Genomic DNA, 23,983 nt, shown 5'->3' on the forward strand with positions numbered 1-23,983 from the left:
AAGTATTGAGTAAATGAACAACATCCAGTAACAAGCTGTAAAAAATGACTACAAATTATTGAGCAATTGGTATTTGGTTCCATTAGGAGTCAACTAAGTATTTGTTCACAACTAAAGTCGAGAAATAATAATAATTGTTCTACAAACATCACACAAGGGATAAGGGAGACTTCGATCATATCAATGAGCTCACGCCAATTCATATTTTATCGCCAAATCCGAACGGCGTGTCTTAAGACACCACTTGCAGAGAAGTTTTACATAGCTGAACTACTCAGGAAATGTCGCCAAATAAATTTGACCAGTAATGACAACAACAGCGGTTCTTATTTTTGATTTACGTAGAGAGAAGAAGGGGCGCAGTTCTACACCCTGAGATTGTTGGACAGATTGACTTCCATACCTTACAAACAGGTACGTCTTGCCAAATGCTTACGGTTTTCTCTGCGCTTGTTACAGTACTCCAACCTTCACAATACACGTCAGATCCTACGCCTTCTTCCATCTTTGACCCATCGGGGAAAATGGCTAGGTTATTGTAAAGTGGTCTGACCTGCTTCCACTCACTCCTATCATGGTTTATTATACGAAACATGGTATATACGTTTTTTGACTACTTGGTACTAAGATCAATTTATATGTGCTCAGTTTGTCACATCCGCATCCACCCCCGCAGTCGCCCCCACAGCAGCCGTTGTTGTTAAAATCCCTGAAAATGCATCCTTTTTGGAATTTAATTTCAATGGATTCCAAGGAATATCGATAAACTATTGGATTTTATGAGTCGAAAGAATGTCATGGTCGCGACGGTGCAGGAAACTAAGCTCAACAACAACTGCAGTTTACAGCGTTGTTTTGGTTGCATCGTACTGTGGAAGGATCGCACCAGAAGTGGAAGTGGGGGATTAGCTTTCCTATTGTACCAGCCTGTTTAATGCGGACCTATCACGCTTTTCGTTATATTAACAACATTAGCCCGTTTTTTGGAAGGTTATAACCGTCTCATCTTGGGGGAGTTTAATGCTAATCATGAGTTGTGGCATTCTGTCCTCGGAAACGACCAGAGGGGTATTGTGTTGGCTTCACAGATTGATAGATCTACCTTTTTGTACGGTCAATGAGGACGCCACTACCAGAATTAGCGGGGAGTGTCACAGTCCGACCGCTCGATTTCATCACCTCTGAACGTCGCACTTTCATCAATCATGGTAAAACTAATTGGCCAAGTTTCATAGAGTTCAGTAATCATCGCTTCAGAGATCTCCCCAAACCTTCTGATGTTCGGGTAACAGAAAGGACGTTCCGGGACATCATCACTGCTGCAGCCACTCACCATATACTGGCTGGTCGAATACCCGAAGTGAGACCATACTTCCCAGCAAAGGCGACGGTATTAGCAAATGAATGTGATGAGCTTCGTCGTGCCAACCACAGTTACCTCAGAGTCAGGAGGCTGACACTGGAAGTTAACAGGTTGGTCGGTGCGCATAAGCGGCACAAGTGCTTAAAACATCTCAAGTGTTGCAACATTGGAGCTGGAATAAGTGAATTGTTAACAATGGTTAAGTCACTTTCGAAACCTGAAAAGAAGTAAGATAGGGCCTCAGTCATGTTGGGCGATGTTACGCTGACAAACGACAGTTTGTGGAGCATCCCGGGAGCGACAGGGCATTAGATCTCTTCCTGCCGAGAATGAACCACCATAACCTACAATGGATGATGTTGCGAATGGCATCAGGAACGTTAAATTATCCAAAGCGTTGGTTTCTGATGGAATCTCCATGGCAGTGCTGAAACAGATGGATGTGCTGGGAATCGAGTATCTCATTAAAGTTCTCAACCTGTCGCTAGCCACTCACATCCTTCCTGAAGTCTGGAAAATGGACAGGTTGGTGCCGCTACTGAAGCCAGGCAAGGATGCCAGCAAAGGTGAATTGTACAGAACGATTTTGCTATTGTCACTCGTAGCAAAGACCCTGAAGCTTTAGTCCTCCCCAGGCTCAGAACTAGCTATCCACTTGCTGATCATCACCAGTAGCAAAGATCCTTGAGGCTATAGTCCTCACCAGCGTCAAAAATAGATATACAGTTGATATACATATACAGCGCTGAACGTCATCCCTTTTGGCGCCGATTCCCGATTTCTCTTTTGTCGCCCGTAGCAAAGACCCTTGAGGGTCAGCGCCAAAAATAGATATACAGTTGTCGATTATCAGGATGGGTTCGTAAGCAGCACAACACGACAACAGCGATACGCCATCTAGACACAAATTAGTCGAGGACGCTTGGCTTATCAAAAACCTTTGATACTGTCGACCACTCCACGCTGTTTGAGGACATCAAGCAGATAACCCTTCGGCCATGTTTGAAACGTTGGATAATCAATTATATTTGTGAACACCAGTGGCGCGTTGAATTCAGAAAGAGGAAGAAGTTCAAGCCCTTTACAGTGAAACTGGGAGTTCCCCAAGGTGGGGTGATATCTCCGGAACTGTTTTACATATACGATTCCTGTATTTCGCCCCCTCCAGACGTCATTGAGATCGTAAGGTATACGGATGATTGTACGACCTAGGCCTCTGGTACCTTTCCTGAAGTCATTTGTGAAAGGCTAAACTCCTATTTGGCTGATCTTACCACATTTTTCACGCGAGGAACATGCAAATATCCACCACTAAATCTACTGCAACTCTGTTCACCACATGGACGGCAGAGGTGAGAACAGAGTTGAATGTCATGGTCGATGGTAGCAGAATTCCGACCATCAATAATATATATATATATATATACTTTATAGGGTCGCAAGTTATTACTTCAATGCGCTACAAACGGAAAAACAAACGTAATATACCATCCATACTATGGTGGAGGCTATATAAAAGGGTTAAAATTCTTCCATTTCGTACCCTGAACAAGCTGAAAACCTAATTGTGAAAATATAAAAACAACACCACAAAACTGTTTATCTCATTTTATTAAGATTTCATTTTAAATTAATATAATAACATAATCGTATGCACGTATCCTCACTCGTCTATAACATATAAACGAGATAACTATGTATATTAATTAGATTTTTAGACAAATGATTTTCCATTATAATTATGTCATTTAATTGTGGTTGTCGTTTGGCTTATTAAATAGAACTATTAAATTTTGACATGTATGTTGCTTATTATGTCATGGAACAACGACGATAGCAATAGCAACAACGACAAAAGTGGACATATTATTAAATTATTTTCATATAAATGTGTTATAATTTCGAAAATGTCTAATCAAGATGTTTCCTATTTGTTAGTTAACGGATACCACAGGCAGGCGGCTTATAATGCACGCACGCACACGCAAGGACATACATGAAACCGGAGTCCAAAACGGAAACAATACTTTGGATATTTCCTGTCAAATGTCACATTACATATGACACATACAAAACAGGGGCTAGTGCTACGTATTCATATTACCACATAAACTTATATTTTCATATGTATGTATGTACATACATACATATATGTATCTATGTATGTGGGTAACAGATTATACACAAGTGACCATTTGTTGTAGTAGAAGTAGAAAATGAATGTGTGATATAAGTGGTGTTTGTACAATATTATTATGTAAATATTTACATCAGGAAATTGTAGGAGGTTAGTTTCGAAAGTAGGGGCATAGAAGACATTCAAAATCAACGAGGACGGTATTCATACTATATGACCTTATAGCCTCCGCGACTATCTTTATACCTCTCTCTCTTTGTATATATCATGAACATCTTTCCTCACATGCCTGGGTGGGGGTACATATTCAATAAATGGCGATTGGAATGGTATTGCCTATAACATCCAAGCATATACTGCATTCGGAACATCTTCTTGTGCCGACGCACGGGAAATATCGTAGCTCCTCATGAAAGTTATGCAACGAAGACATGAAGAGAAACTTTATTGGTGTTCATAGAACTGCATTATAACAAGTTTTTAAGTTCGATTTTCCTGGCCAATCCCTAATTTGTTTGTCGTCACCGATTGTTAATTTCTATATAGGATTTAATAGTAAACATAATAAAACTAAGGAAACCAAAAAATTTGATTAAAATATTGGAAGGTATGGGCCTGGCGTGCTCCTAAAGACGACCATTTTTTTTTGGCAATTTTGGTAGATATGTCTTTTTTGCAAATTTCTGGAGAAAGAAATAGCTTTTTCTCGGAAACTGTAACAGATATTATGTTATTATGTGTTTAGGAAACACAGGATGATGCCGAGAGTGTCGCTCTCAGTCCATAATTATAATTTTGTATCTGTACCGTTCCGTACGTTTAACACATTTTTAAATTTTTTGAAATTACATCGGTAAAAATTTGTGTTTTTTTCCATACCGTTCCCCATATAAATTACAGCTTTTTTACACATATAGACATTTTTAAAGAGTTATATGATTCTTACGAGACCCCAAGGAGTATTTTTCTAATTTTGGAAAAAATTTTAAATTTTTTGAATTTTTTTAAATGTTTTCCATTTTTTTAATTATTTGTATTTTTATGGTTTGTTTATCGAAGTTTGACCTTTTTACAGTGTTTTATTTAACTTGCTTTGGTGTCCGTTTTGTTCAAATCTAGTAACTCATTTTTAACACAGTTGCAGTTGAACATTCGAACTGAAACTTTGCACACTTTTCAGATTTGGATGACAATGCAAGAATATGAATCCAAAACCTATAGCCCCCATAAGCGGTACCACCTTATTTCAGGTGTTGGAACTTGGAATTTGGAGTTACCAATTGTAAAGAAACTCCCCCACAAAAATTTATTGTGGACATGGGTCAGATTTTGGTGTAGTCCCGATATAACGGTACCACTCGATTTCAGGTAATTTAAAGTTTTATCTACATTTTCGGCCTAAATTGATTGTCATTTGGTTATGAAATTCTCAGTGGTCAAAAAATGTATTTACTAAAATGTTAAAAATAAAAAATAATTAAAAAATTAAGTTTCAGTGTTTTATTTATAAATGCACTTAAAACTATTAAGTAATTTGAGGCTTAGCCTCAATAAAGTATACTCTTCTTCATGATGGAATCTCTCAAATAAAACGCTTGTATTTAATTTAAAAATGGTGACAAAATTAAACGTATTTGAGAGATTCCATCATAAAGAGGAATATACTTATTGATGCTGGATTTTAGTGCATTTATAAACAACAAACTGAAACTTAATTTTTTAAAATATTTTTTATTTAAATATTTAGAAGTTACGAAAAACTCAAAAACACTCATATTTTGATGTAAAATATGAAAAAAAATCAAATTAATAATGTTGGCCTTGAATTTCTCTGCAACTACTAGACCAAATTCGAATATTTTTAATGCATCTGATTATGTTATCTGTCGAACAAAAAAAAAAATATATATGAAAATATCTCTATCCGTTCAAAAGTTACAGAGTTTTGACCAGGAAAAATCGATTCTGAACCACTGTGCATCGCATAGTTTACTACAGACCAGCGATAGGCAACATCTTTTTCTATTACATACTTTACGGGGTGTCATTGTGTGAGTGCATGCTTTTTCAATTGGTTGAATTGTCTGTGTGGAGAGAGAAGCGTTCACTGAGAGCACGTGGGTGTTCTATTGCCTAACGTTGCTACAGACTGACCTATTGCGTTGTATGTGGTTAACAAGGCTTCTTTATCTGCTGCCCAAGTGCTGCCGATTAAGTACTTGAGGGCGTTGTTTTTATATCCTCCACTATAGTTTGGAGGGTATCACTGTGTGTAATTTTTTGAGTCATGTTTTATTAACCATATTCTGACTCCACAGTGTGATAGAACATAAAAAAAGAGAAGACAACTGTCTCGCCGTTTTTCCCTATCTCATCAACTTGTTATAGGCCTCCAAAGGTTTGAGGCTTTGATTTAAAAAGGGTCATATAGTCAGGACTATATCTTCCAAACTGTTAGGAAATTTAAAATTATCTCAGAGGCAAAGTTGTAGCTCTTGTCTTAAAGAACAAAAATTGTTAACACATATAATCCATCAAACTTCATCTGCAAGGTCAAAATCGCCAAAGTCAAATTTCTTTTAAAATTTCTTCTCGGGTTTTGGTCTACAGCTATCAAACCGATCAAATTTGAAGCAAATAAGCAAATACAAAAGTGTATCTCAGATCTCAATAAAAATATTTCTAGAACATACGAACTATGTATAGACGATTCTGAAACGTCAAAATAGCAAAGCAAATGGGAGAGATAAATTTAAATTTCCTAACGGTTTGGAAGATATAGTACTGACTATATGACCCTTTTTACATCAAAGCCACAAACTCTTGCAAGCCTATAACCGCGAAAGTTGATGAGATAGGGAAAAACGGCGAGACATGTGTCGTCTCTTTTTTGGTCTTCTATCATGCTGCGGTGTCAGAATAGGGTTAATAATTTTCGTGTTGCACATTGTATATTAAGTTTGTAATTAATGCTTTGAAATAATCATTTGCGACCCTATAAAGTGTATATAATCTTGATCAGGGTAAAACCCCATTTGGAAAAGCCTCCATATAATAGTACCGCCCGATATCTGGTACTTAGTAATTTTTAACTACATTTTCCCACCGCATAATTTGGGAATAATTTTGCATTTAGGGTTCCTAGTGGTGAACAACCTTCTCCACCAAAAATAATTGTTACACTATGCATCACTGAAAATGCAAAAAAATAGTATGCAGTTTTTAAAGTACATATTGAGACTACAAAAACCTAGTAGGGTTTTGCGCTGTCAGATCCTGTTCGGATTTTATGGCCTCATCTAAACCGGGCTAAAACTACAGTTTTTTGCATTTATCGGGCCTTTATTTCAGAAACTATTAGGAATTTGGCCTTGCTATTTTTGGTAATATTGTAGCCCTAAACTAGTGGAATTTATCTTTTGAACAGGCCACATAAGAAAAACTCCATATAGGGCATCAAAATCGATAAAATATAGAAAATTTTACATAATTGCTGAAATTCTTATCAGTATTAGCTATACTATTGGGATTTGAACCAAGTAACCGTTTGCAAAACTCTTCCAAATAAAGTTCTCAGCAATTCTTGAGAACATTCTGAAACTCTAAAATGCTTATTTCATGTTGTTTCAGCAGCATTTTGCGTCATACGTTTTATTCCCGCATTTCGGATTTCGCCACATTATTGACATATTTATTAAATCGTCGTTGAAAAATATACTGAAAACAATGTGATAGAGGAATTTTACAATAATGGCATGTTCTGAAGAATTGGCATGTTCTGAGCGAATATTTTCTAAAAGAAACATTAAGAAAAAATCAATAGTTTTGGAGATATAGTGCGAAATATATACAAATTACGGACATTTTCGATATTTTATAAAATTTGAGGCAATAAATGGAGTTTCTCGTGTTCATTATTTCTCCAAATATTTGATTCTTGTCCTTATCTACAAATTTGCTTCAGAGGTCAGATGAAGATTCACATAGGATTCAGAGATATAGCCCAGAATTGCTTTAAAAAGTCAATATTTAACCATGTTTAGATGGGGCCATAAAATCCAAGCTGGATCTGACACAACAACCCCAACTGGTTTTTTTTTTGTCGTTTGGGTCTGTACTTTCAAAAGAACCTCAGCTCAAATTTGTTGCACAAGTTTACCCTAAAAATGTTGCACAGTGTTTTTATACTATGTCATATTTTGGAATAATCTTCATATAACTGTACTAACCGATTCCTGGCTGTTTTTGGCATTGATGGTTCTCAAAAAATGCCCTTCTTAAACTCGTGGACATAGGTACAGCTCGATTTTGTGTGTTAGATCGAATTAGCAATAATTTTTCATTTAAGGTTTAATTTCAGGTATTTTGAAGGGTCTATCCATATTTTCAGAACATCAACATATTCGGCGGTGCCAAATCATCTTAGTGCAATGTAGTCGACATTTCCTGAGTATTTCAGCCATGAAAAAGTTCTCTACAAGTGGTGTTGTAAGACACGCCGTTCGGACTCGGCGATGAAAAATAGGTCCCATATCATTGAGCCAATATGAATTGGTGTGCACTCATTGATATGACAGAAGTCTTCCTTCTCCCTTCAGGGATGTTGCGGGAACATATGCATGTATACATATGTGGGTATACATTTTAAATTTATTCATCATCTTTTTCAAACCTACAACTTTTGCTACTAACCTCATTTGCAAATATCTATGTATGTATGTACAAACATATTTTGTATTCACATCATAAACCTACGAAATGGCCAATCAAGTTGATTAATAACCAAACGAATAAGAAGACGAAGCAGAAGAATGTCAAAATGAAAATTACACACGTTTCACAGTTTTCTTTAGATTAGATTTTGTAGTTTTTGGTCTAACAATTACAGAATGTTGAAATATGAACAATCCCAGTCAGCATTTTTTGAAAATTTTAATCAAATTCGAGTCTTTTTTGATCCGACTGCACGATTAAAAAGCTAGAATATGAGCTCATTTTCTGATCATAAATGACTCCTTTGTCGGTAGGAAAACATAACCTCAGGCGACTCTTCTAAACAAATCACAAATGAGTCTTTTTCGAGTCGTATTTCAATCACTTATTGGTGTTTTGTTGATTAATTTCGGACCCTTTTTCGAGTCTTTTTAGAGTCATGTTTATAATCATGTATGAGTCTTTAGGGAGTCATTTATGAGTCTTTTTGTTAGACGAAATAAATTAAAAAATTTTCTTTTTATTCTTCTTTGTTTCTTTCCTTTGTTTTATAGTCTTTTCTGCTTTGTTATGTCTTTTAATTACCCTTTATGTTGCTTGGTGGTTAGTATACTGCTTCTTCATTTCACTTGGCAAAACCTGTTGTGTTGTGTTTGTCTGTACCTTTAATATTATAAGTTACATTTATATCAAAATTTTGTAGAAAGTGTATATGAGAATTTTATTTTTTTATTTACAACCAAATAAAAATAAAACAAAGCAATCAGTTTTTAATCACCTAACTGTTCAAAATATGATCAGAGTATACATAATTATAATCACTTTTCAAACACCTGTATGACCCTTTTTTGATTAAGCATTTTTCAATCTTCCAGATGATCAAAATGTGACAATAAATAACAAAAAATTGTCACATTTTAAACACCTCAATGATTTATTTGTGATTGCTACACATTTGTTGATGATTTTAAATTGAACTCTTTTTAATCATTACAGGGAGTCACTTTCGAGTCCCTTTCTGATCACACAAGCGACTTAATCAATTTTTGATCACCAAAAGGACTCTAAAAAGACTCCTCAATGTGATTTTTGAAAAAACAGTCTTCTAAATGCTATCTGGGATATTGTTACATGCACAAATACATTTTGTATGTATCTACATTAGGGCAGAATGAAAGAAGTTAGACCTGGGGCTCAATTCTGTTTCTATGAAAATGTGAAATGAAAACTTTTATAAAGGAGAAAACTGTCAAATGAAAAAAATTATGAAGAAAATATTTTTCATTTCACATTTTCATAGAAACAGAATTGAGCCCCAGGGGCTCGCCAACTCTTTCGGTTTAAAAAGCTACGGCCACCGTTTTAAATTATTGGTGAGTATGATAATTTCGACCCGATTTGGTATGATATGCAAAGTTATTGTAATATTTCTTCAAGACATACATGTATCAGATTCTATGATGGCCTTGACCGGTCCTCTACTTCGGGTGCTGCCCTTAAAATGTTGCTCATAAGTAAAGTTTAGGGTCACTCCACAAATTGGTTTTATTTTTTTAAAATCATACCTGCAACGCTGCAAACCCAATCAGAGGTACTGAATCCACTTCTGTAGTGGAATTCTGTAACACATTTTTGGTTACCGACAAAACTCAATGATATTAAAACGCAAAATTATGAATGAACAAGTAAAAAAGTATCAGTCGGCTTTGCCGATAGAGGTATATCCTCAGGTACCAAAAGGAATGGACCGACATAGTCAATAGTCAGTTTGAAAGTGTGACTTATTTTGGAAGCCATTCCTCTCGATAGGACAATTATATCAGGAAACATGGACTTTCCCACGAAAAACATCATATCGCTGTAAACAGGGCTACTAGGAGAACCTTCGGTAAAAATTTCCATAGGATTCTCGCACAGACCCTTAAACACATTTAAACAAAAATGTTGATCATTTCTGAGGGTGTTAACCTAAGGAATGGACCGATAGGGTCCACTTTTGAACATAAACTAAGTTTGGAAATATTTCGAGATCCAAAATTTGGAGCAAATCGGTTGCTCCGTTTATGAGATATTGCGCTTACCATTTTAGAGAATATTTGCGAACTTTTGTGGGGGAGGTACCGGCAGGAGTGGAACTAAAAGCACTATCTTCGAATTTCATCTAATATTGTATGGAATATTACGATACGCAAAGTGTGGATCAACGCAGTATTTGGTTCGGGAGTTGTCGTGCGCACCAGCCACTACACTTGCTGGCCATAGGCGTTTTTTTGGTTTCCGGGTTATTTTCTCAAGAAGTATGGACTTGCCACTGAAACAACTTGTACCATCATAAAAGGGGCCTTGGGTGCAACCGGTTGCAAGAAAAATCAAAACGATTCGAGAGAAGATCCTAACCTACACTGATCCGAAATATAAGATGTCCAAAGTATGGACCAAATCGGTTACTGCCTTCGAGAGTTATCGTGCTCACCATTTTACCGAAAATTTTGAACTATTGTGGGGGAGGTAACCAAAGGAGTGGACAGATAAGGCTCATCATAGAACTTGATTTAGTGAATATTTGCGAACTTTTGTGGGGGAGGTACAGGCGGGATTGGAATTATAAGCACTATCTTCGAATTTCATCTAATATTGTAAGAAATATTTCGATATGCAAAGTGTTGACCAACGCAGTATTCGATTCGGGAGTTGTCGTGCGCACCAGCCACTACACATGCTGGCCGTAGGGTTTTTTATGGTTTCTGGGTTATTTTCTCCATGGATACTTCCCACATCCGAAGGAGTTGACATATATAGTCCATATTCTAACCTGATCCATGTATCGTTGAAGTATTACGATGTCCAAAATATGGACCAAATCGGAAAGTTATCGTGCGCACCTCTTTAGCGAAAAGTTTTGAACTACCGTGGGGGAGTTAACCAAAAGAGTGGACCGATAAGGCCCATCATAGAAATTGATTTAACTTTGGGCAAAATATGACGATTGCCAAATTTTGCATCGAATCGGTTAATCCGTTCGAGAGTTACCGCGCGTTCCATTCACAACACATGGTGCCATAGCGGATTTTTTACAGCTTTCAGTCCAATTTCTCCGGAAGTATGGACTTGCCGCTGAAAAAACTTGTAGTAATGGAGGCAGCGAATGCAAGTTGTTACAACAAAAATCAAAGCGATTCGAGAGTAGGTTCTAAACTGAACTTTTTCGAGATTTGGTGTGGGAGGTACCCGAAGGAGTGGACAGATAGGGTCCATATTGGAATCTCATCTATGTCTAGTAGAAATTTCACGATGTGCAAAGTATGGACCAAATTTTTCCGAACATTTTCGAACTTTTGTGGGGGAAGTATCTGAAGGAGTGGACCGAAATGGTTCATCTTGGAACTTAAACTAAGTTTGATAAAATATTACTAACGCCAAATTTTAGACCAAATCGGTTCATCCGTTTGACAGTTATCGTATCCGTCTGGGTGACAGGCGAACGTACATGGCTTAATCGACTCCAAAACCATTATTTTTATGAGGCACATTTTGCCCGTATGAATGTGTATATAAAATCGTTAGCCGCCACTTTAAAAAAATTGATTTTTTTTGTTAAAAAATTATATCTTTGAAAAAAGCGTTTACGACAATTTTTATGATTCTCAAAATTAAAGAAAATTAGTGAGAAACAAATTTTATGTCAGTTTGTTTATCTCGAGTGGCTCTAAATTTTGTTTTCAACCATATATTTGCTTACAGTGACTTCAAAAATTTGACCATAATTCTGATAAATTCAAATTTTAAAATCATTTTGTTCGTGAGGTTTTTTTTTTCACCGAATCATCTTATAATTAAAAGTTTATCTAATCTTATGTAGAAACTCATCACGCTATGGATACAGCGATGTGGGGTTGTAAAAATTTCATAAAACTAGTGTGCACCAATGCAATCAGAAGATATCTAAAATTCGACAATAATACGGTACAAACCTATATTGCATATGGAAATTTATATGCAATACAAATCCAACCTAATAAACTATGCCACCTCACGTGTAAAAGTTTGTGGTCATATTTACATTCAATGTCCTTACGAAATCTATTCTCTACGTAACAGTAGTTATTCCAGACACATGCAAGAAAACGAAGAGAATGCAAACAAACAAGAAAAAAAAATAAAAAACCTACAATAATAATTTTTATTATTCCAGATTAGTTTTCATCTTTTACAGATTGCTACTCTGGGAGGCAGTTGTTATTCTCAATGCCGTGAATTGTAATTTTGTGAAAAGCAAAAAAAAAAAAAAAAATAGAAAACTGACTGACATTCATTTCATAATAGAGGCAAACTTGACTCAAGGGTATCATCATTGAATACGGATACGACCTTTGTCTGGTAAATGTGCAAATGTTGATGATGTGGTAATCCATGGAAATAGCTTTAATATCACTCTCAAAGATAAGTAGATAAATACATACATAACCACATACATGGGTATTAATATTCAAATGAAATATTAATCTATGTGAATATATATTTTTTTAATAATAATGATTATGACACATATACATACATACATTAACAAATATAGTTGATACTTGGGTCTTAACCATTTACACTCTTGATGTTTTTTTTGCTTTTGCTCTTCACAACACAATGCCTTGTTGAGTGGCAGGATGTCTGATTGCCCTCAGCAAGTAGTTGTCATTCTGTTGGCTGGCTTGGATATCCGGAACTTATTAAAAAAAAAAACTAATCACAATAATAACAACAAAAAAACCTAATGTTAATTATCTAATAGACACATTGGTTATTTATCTCTCTGTATGCCAGTAGATGTTGTGTTTGTTGTTTTTTCCTTTTGTTTTGTTGTAGTACTTCTATATATGGTATAGTTAAGTATGGAATGGAATGTTAGTATCTTTGCTATGCTGCTGTTGTTGATGTTGCGGTCGCTATTGGTTTCATCATGTTGCGAACTTGCTGAGGAATATCCGCATCCGTCCACCAAGCTAGCGTATACATCCGTCATACCCTATGGGTTTGTTTGAATGAATGTTTGGTGGTTGGTTGGCTGGATGGATGGCTGCTTGGCTGGCAACCATGGCTACGATGAAATGATGATGATGCCAATGTTATTTTCAATTTTTTTAGTATCGTCGTCATCGTTGACATAGCATTTCTGCAAACAGTGATGCTGCAATTACTGTAAATAACACAACCGAGAGTATGGGTGACATTGTCGACCCTGATGCATGCTGCATGGCAGCTGGTTCTTCACCTAAAGGAGAAAAAAGAGAGAGAGAGAAAAGTGTAAAAAACGGGAAACGGAAATGAAGAACATTAATGAATATGGCAAATAAATATATTGTCGATGGTTGTTGGTAGAAACTAAACATCGTTAACGAGACATGTATGCATGCGTGTGCTTTTATATGCGCATACATATACATATGTATATGTATGTGTGCAGTGTATAAAGATTTTTATATTTAAATCGTGACACAATGTAAGAGATTTAAATAACTAAAAATTTCATAAAATGTTATATTTAAGTGGTCATTAAAATAAATTGGAAAATAAGAAAAAGTAAAAAGTACGGCGGGGCCGAATTTCCTATACCATCTACTGTGAAAAATTCTGAAGTTATGTGGAATAATTACATAGTTTTCTTTCTATTACGAAAGTAGTTTTTAGCTACTAGAAACCATAAATACCGAAGGACATCCAATCGGGAGGTACCGTTATATGTGAGCTATTCCAAAGGGCTATACCAAAACATAGATTTATGTTAAAAATTTTTGGTGGATACGTTTTGTGACCACTGGGAACCTCAAATGTCAAATTACAGATAGTTTGGTCAACAAATGTAGCTAAACACCTCAAAATAACGAAAACTAGGAGGTACCGGGAGGCCATACTTAAACATTGACCTATCTAGACAATTTCTGGTGGAGACCACTGAGAGTCTCAATTGCCAAATTATAGCCAATTCGGTCCGAAAATGTATCCAAAAAAATTAAAAATACCTGAAGTCGGGAGGTACCGTTATATGGGGGCTATTCCAAAACATGTACCTACATAAGTCTACAGTAGAGTGGTTTTAAAAAAATCGATGTCGGATTTTTTTATGCGCACCCGTACCTCTAAATTTTAAAGTTGTCAAAGTTTGAGCACAATCGGAATATTTTAACACGTGCCACTGGGGCCTCAAAATTTCCATAGTAATTTGTATGGGACCAAAGGTTAATTTTCACGAAATTGTCCTAAAGGCAACATTTATTTATTTTTTGAAATTTTGTCTGTTAGGGCGAAGATCCTTTTTAATGATTTTTATTATTAATTTTCTCGTTTACAGTTAAGCTTGATGATCGGAAATTATTTGCAAGTGAAAAAGGAAAACCAAGGACTCGAACCCACATAGTCACCAAATTACGTTACCTGGTTTCATTGGTGGTAAAGCAAATCTTCGGACGTATCGACTTTGTAATGGCTTCTCTGTCCTAGAACTTATCGTTTTTCAAATGCAAATGTGTTTTATACATTTACGCGGATACTTGGCCACAGAAATGTATTTTCTTCACGACAAACGCTTTTTTTTTGAACGCTTACACGCCGTGACAACATTTTTTTGATATGTTTTCAAGGACGTGGGTTCAAATCCCAGCCGGGCTCAGCCTGTTTTTATTTTTTGAAATTTTGCCTGTTAGGGCGAAGATCATTTATAATGATTTTTTATTAATTTTCTCGTTTAGAGTTAAGCTTGATGATCGGAAATTATTTGCAAGTGAAAAAGGAAAGCCAAGGACTCGAACCCACATAGTCACCAAATTACGTTACCTGGTTTCATTGGTGGTAAAGCAATGTCCAATGGATGAGCAATTTTACCAGTTCATTGGTTAAACTATGTTTGGACAAAATATTACGATACCAAAACTTTGGTTCGAATCGCTTAATCCGTTCGAGAGTTATCGTGCGCAACAGACGGACGGATATGGCAAAATCGACTCCAAATTGTATGAAACGAATTTCGTTATTTCGATGAGACACATTTTTGGTCGTATGAAAGTGTATATACCCTAGTTAGCACAAAGGCTGAGGGTATAAAAATGTTTGGTGAGGGAGTTAAGTGACAACTAGAAACCTCAAATGGTAAAGTACAGCTAGTTCGGTTGAAAATTGTAGATGAAATCCTCAAAGTATCAAAAATCGTCTTGAACTGTATGTGGGCTCTATTCCAAAACATCGAACTATGTCCACAATTTTTGGTATATACAATTTCTGACCCGAAATGCCACATTATGGTCACTAGAATCTGATAATGTAGTTAAAAACGCCAAAATACATGAAATCGGGAGGTACCGTTATATGGGAGCTATTCTAAAACATGCACCTATGTCCACAATTTTTGATAGACAAGTTTATTGAGCAGTACGAACCCCAAATGCGAAATAATAACCAATTCAGTCCGAAAATTTAGCTAAAATCTTTGAAATCGGGAGGTGCCTACCTTTTTATACCCTACACCACTATGTGGGGAGGGTATTATAAGTTGGTTTTGCCCAAAAAGTTTGTAACGCATCGAAATAATGGTCGTAGACCCATACTTATATATACCAAAATGATTGTCTCGACGATCTGGCTATGTGTGTCCGTCCGTCCATCTGTCCGTCTGTCCATCTAAACCTTGTAATCACTAGACAGCGGAATCCTATGCAAATGCATATATGGTTAGGATGGTCGTAGAGAAAATCTGATTAGACAGAAACTCGTTTTATTACAAAATAAAACGAATTAGGCCCAGAAATTTTTGCATATTTTGCATATTCTGCATATCGTGCATATTTTGACATATTTGTACATATCTGCATAAAATGAGCATATGCAAAACCATATGCAAAAATATATTCAAGGATTTGTGGTCTAAATATCCCACAGAAATGGCTGAAATTTGTTATAAAGTCTTCGTTACTTCGTTACAACTTTACAACTTAAATCTGTCCGCATAGGTCCACGCCTTCATATAGCCCCCATAGAACGGTACCTACCGATATTCGGTATTTTGAAAGTTGTAGCCTCAATATCCCACCGAAATGACTGAAAATTGGTATTTAGTCTTCGGTGGGTATATAAAATACTCCACCTGAAGTTTGTCGGCATAGGTCCACGTCTTCATATAGCCCCCATAGAACGGTACCTCCGGATTTCTGGTATTTTGAAGGGTGTGGCCTCAATATCCCTCCGATATGGCTAAAATTTGGAATTAAGTCTTCCTTGGGGGTATAAAACTTTCCACCTGAAATGTCTCGATATAGGTCCACGTCTTCATATAGCCCCCATAGAAGGGTACCTCCGGATTTCTGGTATTTTGAAGGTTGTGCCCTCAATATCCCTCCGAAATGGCTGACATTTTGTATTAAGTCTTCGCTGGGGGTGGAAAACTTTCTACCTGAAATTTATCGGTATAGGTCCACGTCTTCATATAGCCCTCATAGAATTGTACCTCCCGATTTTCGGTATTTTGAAGGTTGTGTCCTCAATATCCCACCGAAATGACTGAAATTTGGCATTTTGTCTTAGTTGTGGGTATAAACCTTTAAACCTGAAATTTGTCGGTATAGGTCCACGTCTTCATATAGCCCCCATAGAACGGTACCTCCGGATTTCTGGTATTTTGAAGGTTGTGCCCTCAATATCCCTCCGAAATGGCTGAAATTTGGTATTATGTCTTCGTTGGGTGTATACAACTTTCTACCTGAAATTTATCGGTATAGGTCCACGTCTTCATATAGCCATCATAGAATTGTACCTCCCGATTTTCGGTATTTTGAAGGTTGTGCCCTCAATATCCCTCCGAAATGACTGAAATTTGGTATTAAGTCTTCGTTGGGTGTATAACACTTTCTACCTGAAATTTATCGGTATATGTCCACGTCTTCATATAGCCCCCATAGAATTGTACCTCCCGATTTTCGATATTTTAAAGGTTGTGGCTGTGGTTATACATTTCTTTATATTATTTTAAACAGAAAAATTGTACACACAAACATTTTTGTATATATTATTGAAATATTTGTTGCATACGAAAATATGTAAAATGCATAAATTTTGCATATGCAAAAATTTATGCATTTTGCATAATTTTGCATACATCATATGTTTCGATTGCAATGTAATCAGAAGCCAAAAATATGCCCAGTCTCAAAATTTGACATGAATCGGACCAAAAATAGGGGTTGCATAAAATTCCGCTGTCTAGTAATCACGCTACAGGTCGCAATTTTGATCGGATCGTCACCAAATTTTGCGTGTTGATGAGGGTCCCGGAGTGGAAGAAGCCTATTGATTTTGGTGATGGCAAAAAAATTATTTGGAGAAAAAGTCAACGTTTTTTTCTAAAGCAAATATCTCAGCTTCCATAAGGGGTATAGCAATGTTATCGAAAGTAGAAAATATCACCTTTCTAACGATGTAAAGGAGGTTGTTGTAGGTGGTCAAACAACGAAGATATCGCAATAGCCGCAAATTAAACCCAACTATTCTTTTTTGTGCTTTTAGTTATAATGACGAATATCACAGCTTTGGTTGGCGACTTTCTAAAAGCAAAGTCTGACTATGAATGTAGAAAGTCCCATCTTTACAATGATGCGAAGTAGGTTTGCGCAGGTTGCCAAATAACGGAGATATCGCAATATTCGGTAATACATCCCACTTTTTCCAATTTTTTTTTTATATTAAGCTCCTGGTCGCAATTTTAATCCGATCGTCACCAAATTTTGGGTGTTGATGAAGGTCCCGGAGGGGAAGAAGCGTATTGATTTTGGTGATGGTCCGATAATATTCAGGGGTCGGAATGGGCAAAAAACTTATTTGGAGTAAAATTCAACATTTTATTTCAAAGCTAATATCTCCGCTTTTCTATTTGCTGTGTCGAAAGCAGAAGCTGCTAGTGAAAGTAGAAAATATGACCTTTGCAACGATGTAAAGTAGGTTGTCGTAGGTGGTCAAATAACGAAGATATCGCATTAGTCACAAATAAAACACTACTTTTCATTTTTTCGATTTTAAATTTAATGACGAATAACACAGTTTTTGTTAAGGACTTTCCAAAAGCATAGCTTGGCTATGAAAGTAGAAAATTCCGTCTTTACAATGATGCAAAGTAGAACACAACTTTACATTTTTGCGATTTTAATAATAATGACGAATATCACAGCTTTGGTTGGGGACCTTCCAAAAGCAAAGTCTGACTATGAAACTAGAAAACCCCATCTTTACAATGATGTAAAGCAGGTTGGCGTAGATGGCCAAATAACGGAAATATCGCAATACTCAGTAATACATCCCGTTTTGTAAATTTTTTGTAATCACGCTTCACGCCGCAATTTTGATTGGATCGTCACGAAATTTTGGGTGTTAATAGGGGTCCCCTAGAAGAAAAAAACCTATTGAGTTTGGTAATGGTCGGCTATTATTCAGGGGTCGGAATTTGAAAAAAAAACTTATTTGGAGAAAAGGCCAACGTTTTATTTCAAAGCGAATGTCTCCCTTCTGTAAGAGGTATATCGAAAGCAAAACCTGTCAAGGAAAATAGAAAATACCACCTTTACAACGATGTGAAGTAGGTTGTCATAGGTGGTAAAACAACAGAGATATCGCAATAGTCGGTAATGCATCCCTTTTACCATTTTTGTGCAAACACACTATAGGTCGGAATTTTAATCGGATGCTCACGAAATTTTGGTGGTTGATTTGGGTCTCACAGAGAAATAAGTCTATTGATGGTTGGCCTACATTCCACTTGCGTTTCAACAAAATTGACCTGTATTAATGAAGACATTCAGAGCAAAGGCGCTAAGCTATCCCAATTTTAATATTTTGAGTTTTACCAGTCAAAAGCGCAGGGGTAGTGATGTAGGGTATCACATAGTCGGCCCCGACCCGACTATAACTTTGGCTCACTTGTTACTAAGTAAAAAAGGCATCAGTAAACTGACGCATATCCTTACAGGACACCAGGGGCTACAAGGGCACCTGCACAAAATAGGTTGTGCATAAAGCAGTGAATGCAGAGCATGCGGAGAGGACGAAGAAACGTTGGAACACTACCTCTGTCATTGCCAGGCCTTCACAAACCCGAGAACCCAGCTACTAGGGAGCGACATAATACAAGGACTCGACCAAATTAGGACAATCGAGCTCAAAAAATTAAGAGACTATGTCAATATGACAGAAATCCTAGACCAACGTCAATAAAATAATCAGGAATTTAAGTAATTAATTCTTACACTTAGCTATACAACCTCATCCTGACCCCAAATAAGTGAAGACAACAGGCCTCCGTATGGCTTAAGTGTATGTCCACACGGACACCCCTTTTTTCAACCTAACCTAACCTAACCTAATATTGACCATTTATAGTGGAGAAGTGTTGTGACCGTTAGAAACCTCAAAGGGTAAATTTATCTAGTTCGATTAAAATTTATAGCTAAAATCCTCAAAATATCTAAAATCGGGCGGTACCTTTCTATGGGGGCTATACTAAAGCGTGGATCTATACCGACAAATTTCATATGGAACGTTTAATACACCAAATGAACACCAAATTCCAAATTTCAGCAACTTCGGTGGATTATTGTGGTCACAACCTTCAAAATACCGGAAATAGTAAGGTACCGTTATATGGGGACTCTAATAAGGGGTGGACCTATACCGACAAATTTAATATGGAACGGTTCTTACCCCAAATGAAGAAAAAATACCAAATTTCAGCCATTTCAGTGGAATATTGAGGCCACAACCTTCAAAATACCTAAAATCGGGAGTTACCGTTCTGTGGGGGATATACGAAGGCGTGGGCCTTACCGACGAATTTCATATGGAACGTTTATTATCCCTAATGAAGACCAAATTTCAGCCATTTCGGTTGAATAGTGAGGCCACAACCTTTAAAATATCGGAAATAGGGAGGTACTGTTCTATGGGGACTAATCTAAGGCGTGGACCTATACCGACAAATTTCATATGGAACGGTTGTTAACCCAAATGAAGACCAAATACCAAATTTCAGCCATTTTGCTGGATTATTGTGGCCACTACCTTTAAAATACCGGAAATAGGGAGGTACTGTTCTATGGGGACTATACTAAGGCTTGGATCTATATCGACAAATTCCATATGGGACGTTTAATATACCAAATGAAAACCATATACCAAATTTGAGTCATTTCGGTGGAATATTGAGGCCACAACGTACCTAAAATCGGGAGGTGCCGTTCTGTGGGAGATGTATAAAGGCGTGGACCTTTACCGACAAATTTAATATGGAACGTTTATTACCCCAAATGAAGACCAAATACCAATTTTCAGCCATTTCGATGGAAAATTGAGGCCACAACCTTCAAAATATAGGGGCTTTACTATGGCGTGGACCTATACCGACAAATTTCATGTTGAACGTTTAATACCCTAAATGAAGACTAAATTTCAGCCATTTCGGTTGAATATTGAGGCCACAGCCTTCAAAATATCGGAAATAGGGAGGTACCGTTATATGGGGCTGTACTAAGGCATGCACCTATACCAACGAATTTCATATGGAACGTTTAATACCCCAAATGAAGACCAAATACCACATTTCAGCCATTTCGGTTGATTTTTATGACCACAATCTTCAAAATACCCAAAAGCGGGAGGTGTCGTTCTGTGGGGGCTATATGAAGTAGTGGACATGTAACAGAAAATTTCTAGGGAAAAGTTTTATACCCCCAACGAAGACTTAGTACCAAATTTCAACCACTTCGATGTGATAATGAGGCTAAAACCTTCAAAATACCGAAAATCCGGTGGTACTGTTCTATGGGAGCTATGTCAAAACGTGAACCGATATAGCCCATTTGCAATCCCAAACATCCTAGAAGTAGTAGAAACTTCTATTCCAAATTACAAAGCTCTATCTTTAAATTTGAGACTTGTATCTTGATTTCAACAGCCCGACGGACGGACGAGCAGACGAACATGCTTATATCGACTTAGAATTTTACCCTGATCAAGAATATTAATACTTTATTCGGTTTCCAATGAATATTTCTATGATAAATTTAAAAATGAATGATAAATTTAAAAATTTATAAACTAAAATGGGTGGAACTTTAAAAACGCCGATACACCTTTCTCATATATTTAGCTCTGCTTTCATAATCTACTACTACAATTTTCCATGTAAATTTTGTTGTTGTCGCACAGTGCAATTATTCTGTATATTGCTTAAGCAGATAATAATAAATATTTTTCCTTTCCATTCTTTGTAAACAAAATCCCAATAAATCCTTGAGGTATAACTAAGAACAAGTGTTGCCATGTCTTAACTATTATTAGTTATTTTTCCCCAATGTTCGCAATAATCCCTCAAGAATATAATCCAATTATTAACAGAATTTGTGATGTAATGCTTTACTTCATTCAACATTGTTCAATTTCCAATTTCATATTTACCGATAATATATCAACAGCGAAGAAAACAAAAAAAAAAATGAAAAACAGAAGTAGAGGAAGAACGAAAAAGTTTTACAATTGTGCATGGAAATGTAGTTTTGTAAGGGGGTTGTGTGATGGATGACGGACGGTTACGTGAGAGGGTGTATTGTTTGCGAATAATGAAATACATGCATATTGTTTATTATGGTTGGTGCAGATGTTTTAAAGGGTGTAACTTTTTTTGATAGTTTCGATTCGTTTCCCTATAATAGAGAGATTTCAACACTCCCTCGTATTGGGAAAAAAGATTACAACGGCATTGTATTCGATATTTGATTTCGCTGGTTATCACTTTTCTTGCAGAGATTATTTGAGTTTTTTTGCTTTCATTCTGTAGCGCGATAGTTATTATGTGGAAGCAAAGAGTGGTGGGGGTGTGGGGCAGGGGATGGGATTATACATACCATTTAGAACGTGTACCATCACGGTTCCAGTGATATCATTACCAAGGGTACAGGAATAGTTGCCAGTATCATGGCGATTGGCATTGGCAATATAGAGGCGACTGAAAGCACGCCCGGGTAGCATATCGGTTTTTACGCTGTAATGAGAAAAAAATGAAATAACACAAATTGTAAACCACAATGAGAAAAATTTTAAACAACCCAAAAAACAAAAATTTATAAAATTCCCCCAGCTACAAAATGGGGGGATAGGGGCGGATTGGAACGCATGATTTGCAATGGACAAATAAATTTTCCGTTTGTTTGTTTTCAACATATTTGCTGGCAAATCATATATCTCATAGTTATGTGCGACTTTTGAGTAGTGCTAGTTGTTGTTGTTTTTGCTTATTTTGCATTGATCCATTGTAACATGGAATGCACCAACACCACTACCATTCCCACCACCATCACTAGCATCATCAGCCATTGTCACGTTGTCATTAATTCAGCTTCAATGACTCTCGAAGGAAATGGATATTTGTGTGTTTACGTTTAAACTGCAAACAAGGGATCGGTGTGGATGAGCGCGACAATTTCTATGTGTATTTGTGTTGGTTTTGTTTTTCACGTATTTTCATTAAATAATGGAATTTTTCTAAACTAAGCAGGGATGTGAACCGATAAGTGGATAACCAGAAAAATGTTTTAACCCAAAAAAACACAAAGGAATTGTCATAAATGTTGACGACGTCGACAACATGTCGCATGAGTAATGCAATTCTGGTCTGATATCACGTATACGACGCCAAGTACCGTCATCACCATCAACAGCATCATTAACAACAAACAGTCACCATCGCACAGACCGCGAGAAAAAAACAAAAACAAAGAACGTCATCGATACCATCAACCATGTCATTGAGTCAAAACTCAATCGCTTACCATTAAAGTTTTAAACTTTAGTTTAATACATAATGAGAATACGTTTAAAGCTCTATTGGGGGGGTAGGGGAATTACGTTGAAATGCTTTCAGCACAAAGTGAAATGGAAAAGTGTTGAGATTACTTTGTGTTTGTGTGTTAAATAATATAATGAGAATTTAACTTAGCCGCTAACATCATATAGTGGCTGCGAATCATTTAAAGAAGTTAGTTTAGGGCGCACAATGGTTCAGGAATCGATTTTCCTGGCCAAAAATCAAAATTTTGTTTTGTCAAAGATATTTAATTTCTATATAGGATTTGATAGTAAACATATTGAAACTAAGGAAACTAAAAAAATAGGCCCAAATATTGGAAGGAGTGGGCGTGGCGTGCCCCTAAAGACGAGCATTTTCCCCATTTTTGGGAAATACGTCATTTTTGCAAATTTCTGGAGAAAGACGAAGCTATTTAACTGAAACTATAACAGTTATTGTGTTCGTTGTTTTTTTTGTAAGGTAGGCAGGATTGTGGCCTTTAAAAATCGTTTTAGTAAATTACCGTAGCGTTTACACAACATGATCTATTTTATTTTTCCTCGGGTACTAAATTTTATGAAATTCCAATTTTAGTGGACTAGAACTTTAGTGGAACAACATGGAACAAAGTTCTGTTTTCACAGAAAGATGCCCGAAAGTCTCCTCTTCCAGCCCATATATACTTTTGTACCCGTCCCGTTCAATTGATTGAAATTACATGGGTAAAAATGTGTGTTTTTTTATACTGTTTCCAAATGAATTACAGTTTTTTGACACAAATTACAACTTTTTTGAGTATATGAGTTTTTATACGAGTTATATAAGTTTTATGAAAACCCAAGGAGAATTTTTTTAATTTTTGAAAAATTTAATTTTTTTTAACAAATTTTTGAAAAAAAAATTTTTT

The 23,983-nt window shown here is 36.3% G+C and overlaps 1 protein-coding gene across 1 annotated transcript in view; it reads right to left on the bottom strand.

Moving 5' to 3' along the window:
• Positions 1 to 12,709: 12,709 nt before the first annotated feature.
• Positions 12,710 to 23,983, bottom strand: part of dpr14 (defective proboscis extension response 14) — a 404,735-nt gene continuing 393,461 nt past the window's right edge. Inside the window, exons 7-8 of the mRNA XM_073979194.1 lie at positions 22,136 to 22,272; positions 12,710 to 13,476 (exon numbers count right to left, since the gene is read on the bottom strand). Coding sequence (XP_073835295.1) covers positions 13,358 to 13,476; positions 22,136 to 22,272 — 256 coding nt within the window. The 3' untranslated portion in view covers positions 12,710 to 13,357. The remainder of the gene's footprint in view (positions 13,477 to 22,135; positions 22,273 to 23,983) is intronic.

The sequence above is a fragment of the Musca autumnalis genome, unplaced genomic scaffold, assembly GCF_047663935.1.
Source record: "Musca autumnalis isolate F117 unplaced genomic scaffold, ASM4766393v1 scaffold_3, whole genome shotgun sequence".
NCBI classification, from domain to species: Eukaryota; Metazoa; Arthropoda; class Insecta; order Diptera; family Muscidae; genus Musca; species Musca autumnalis.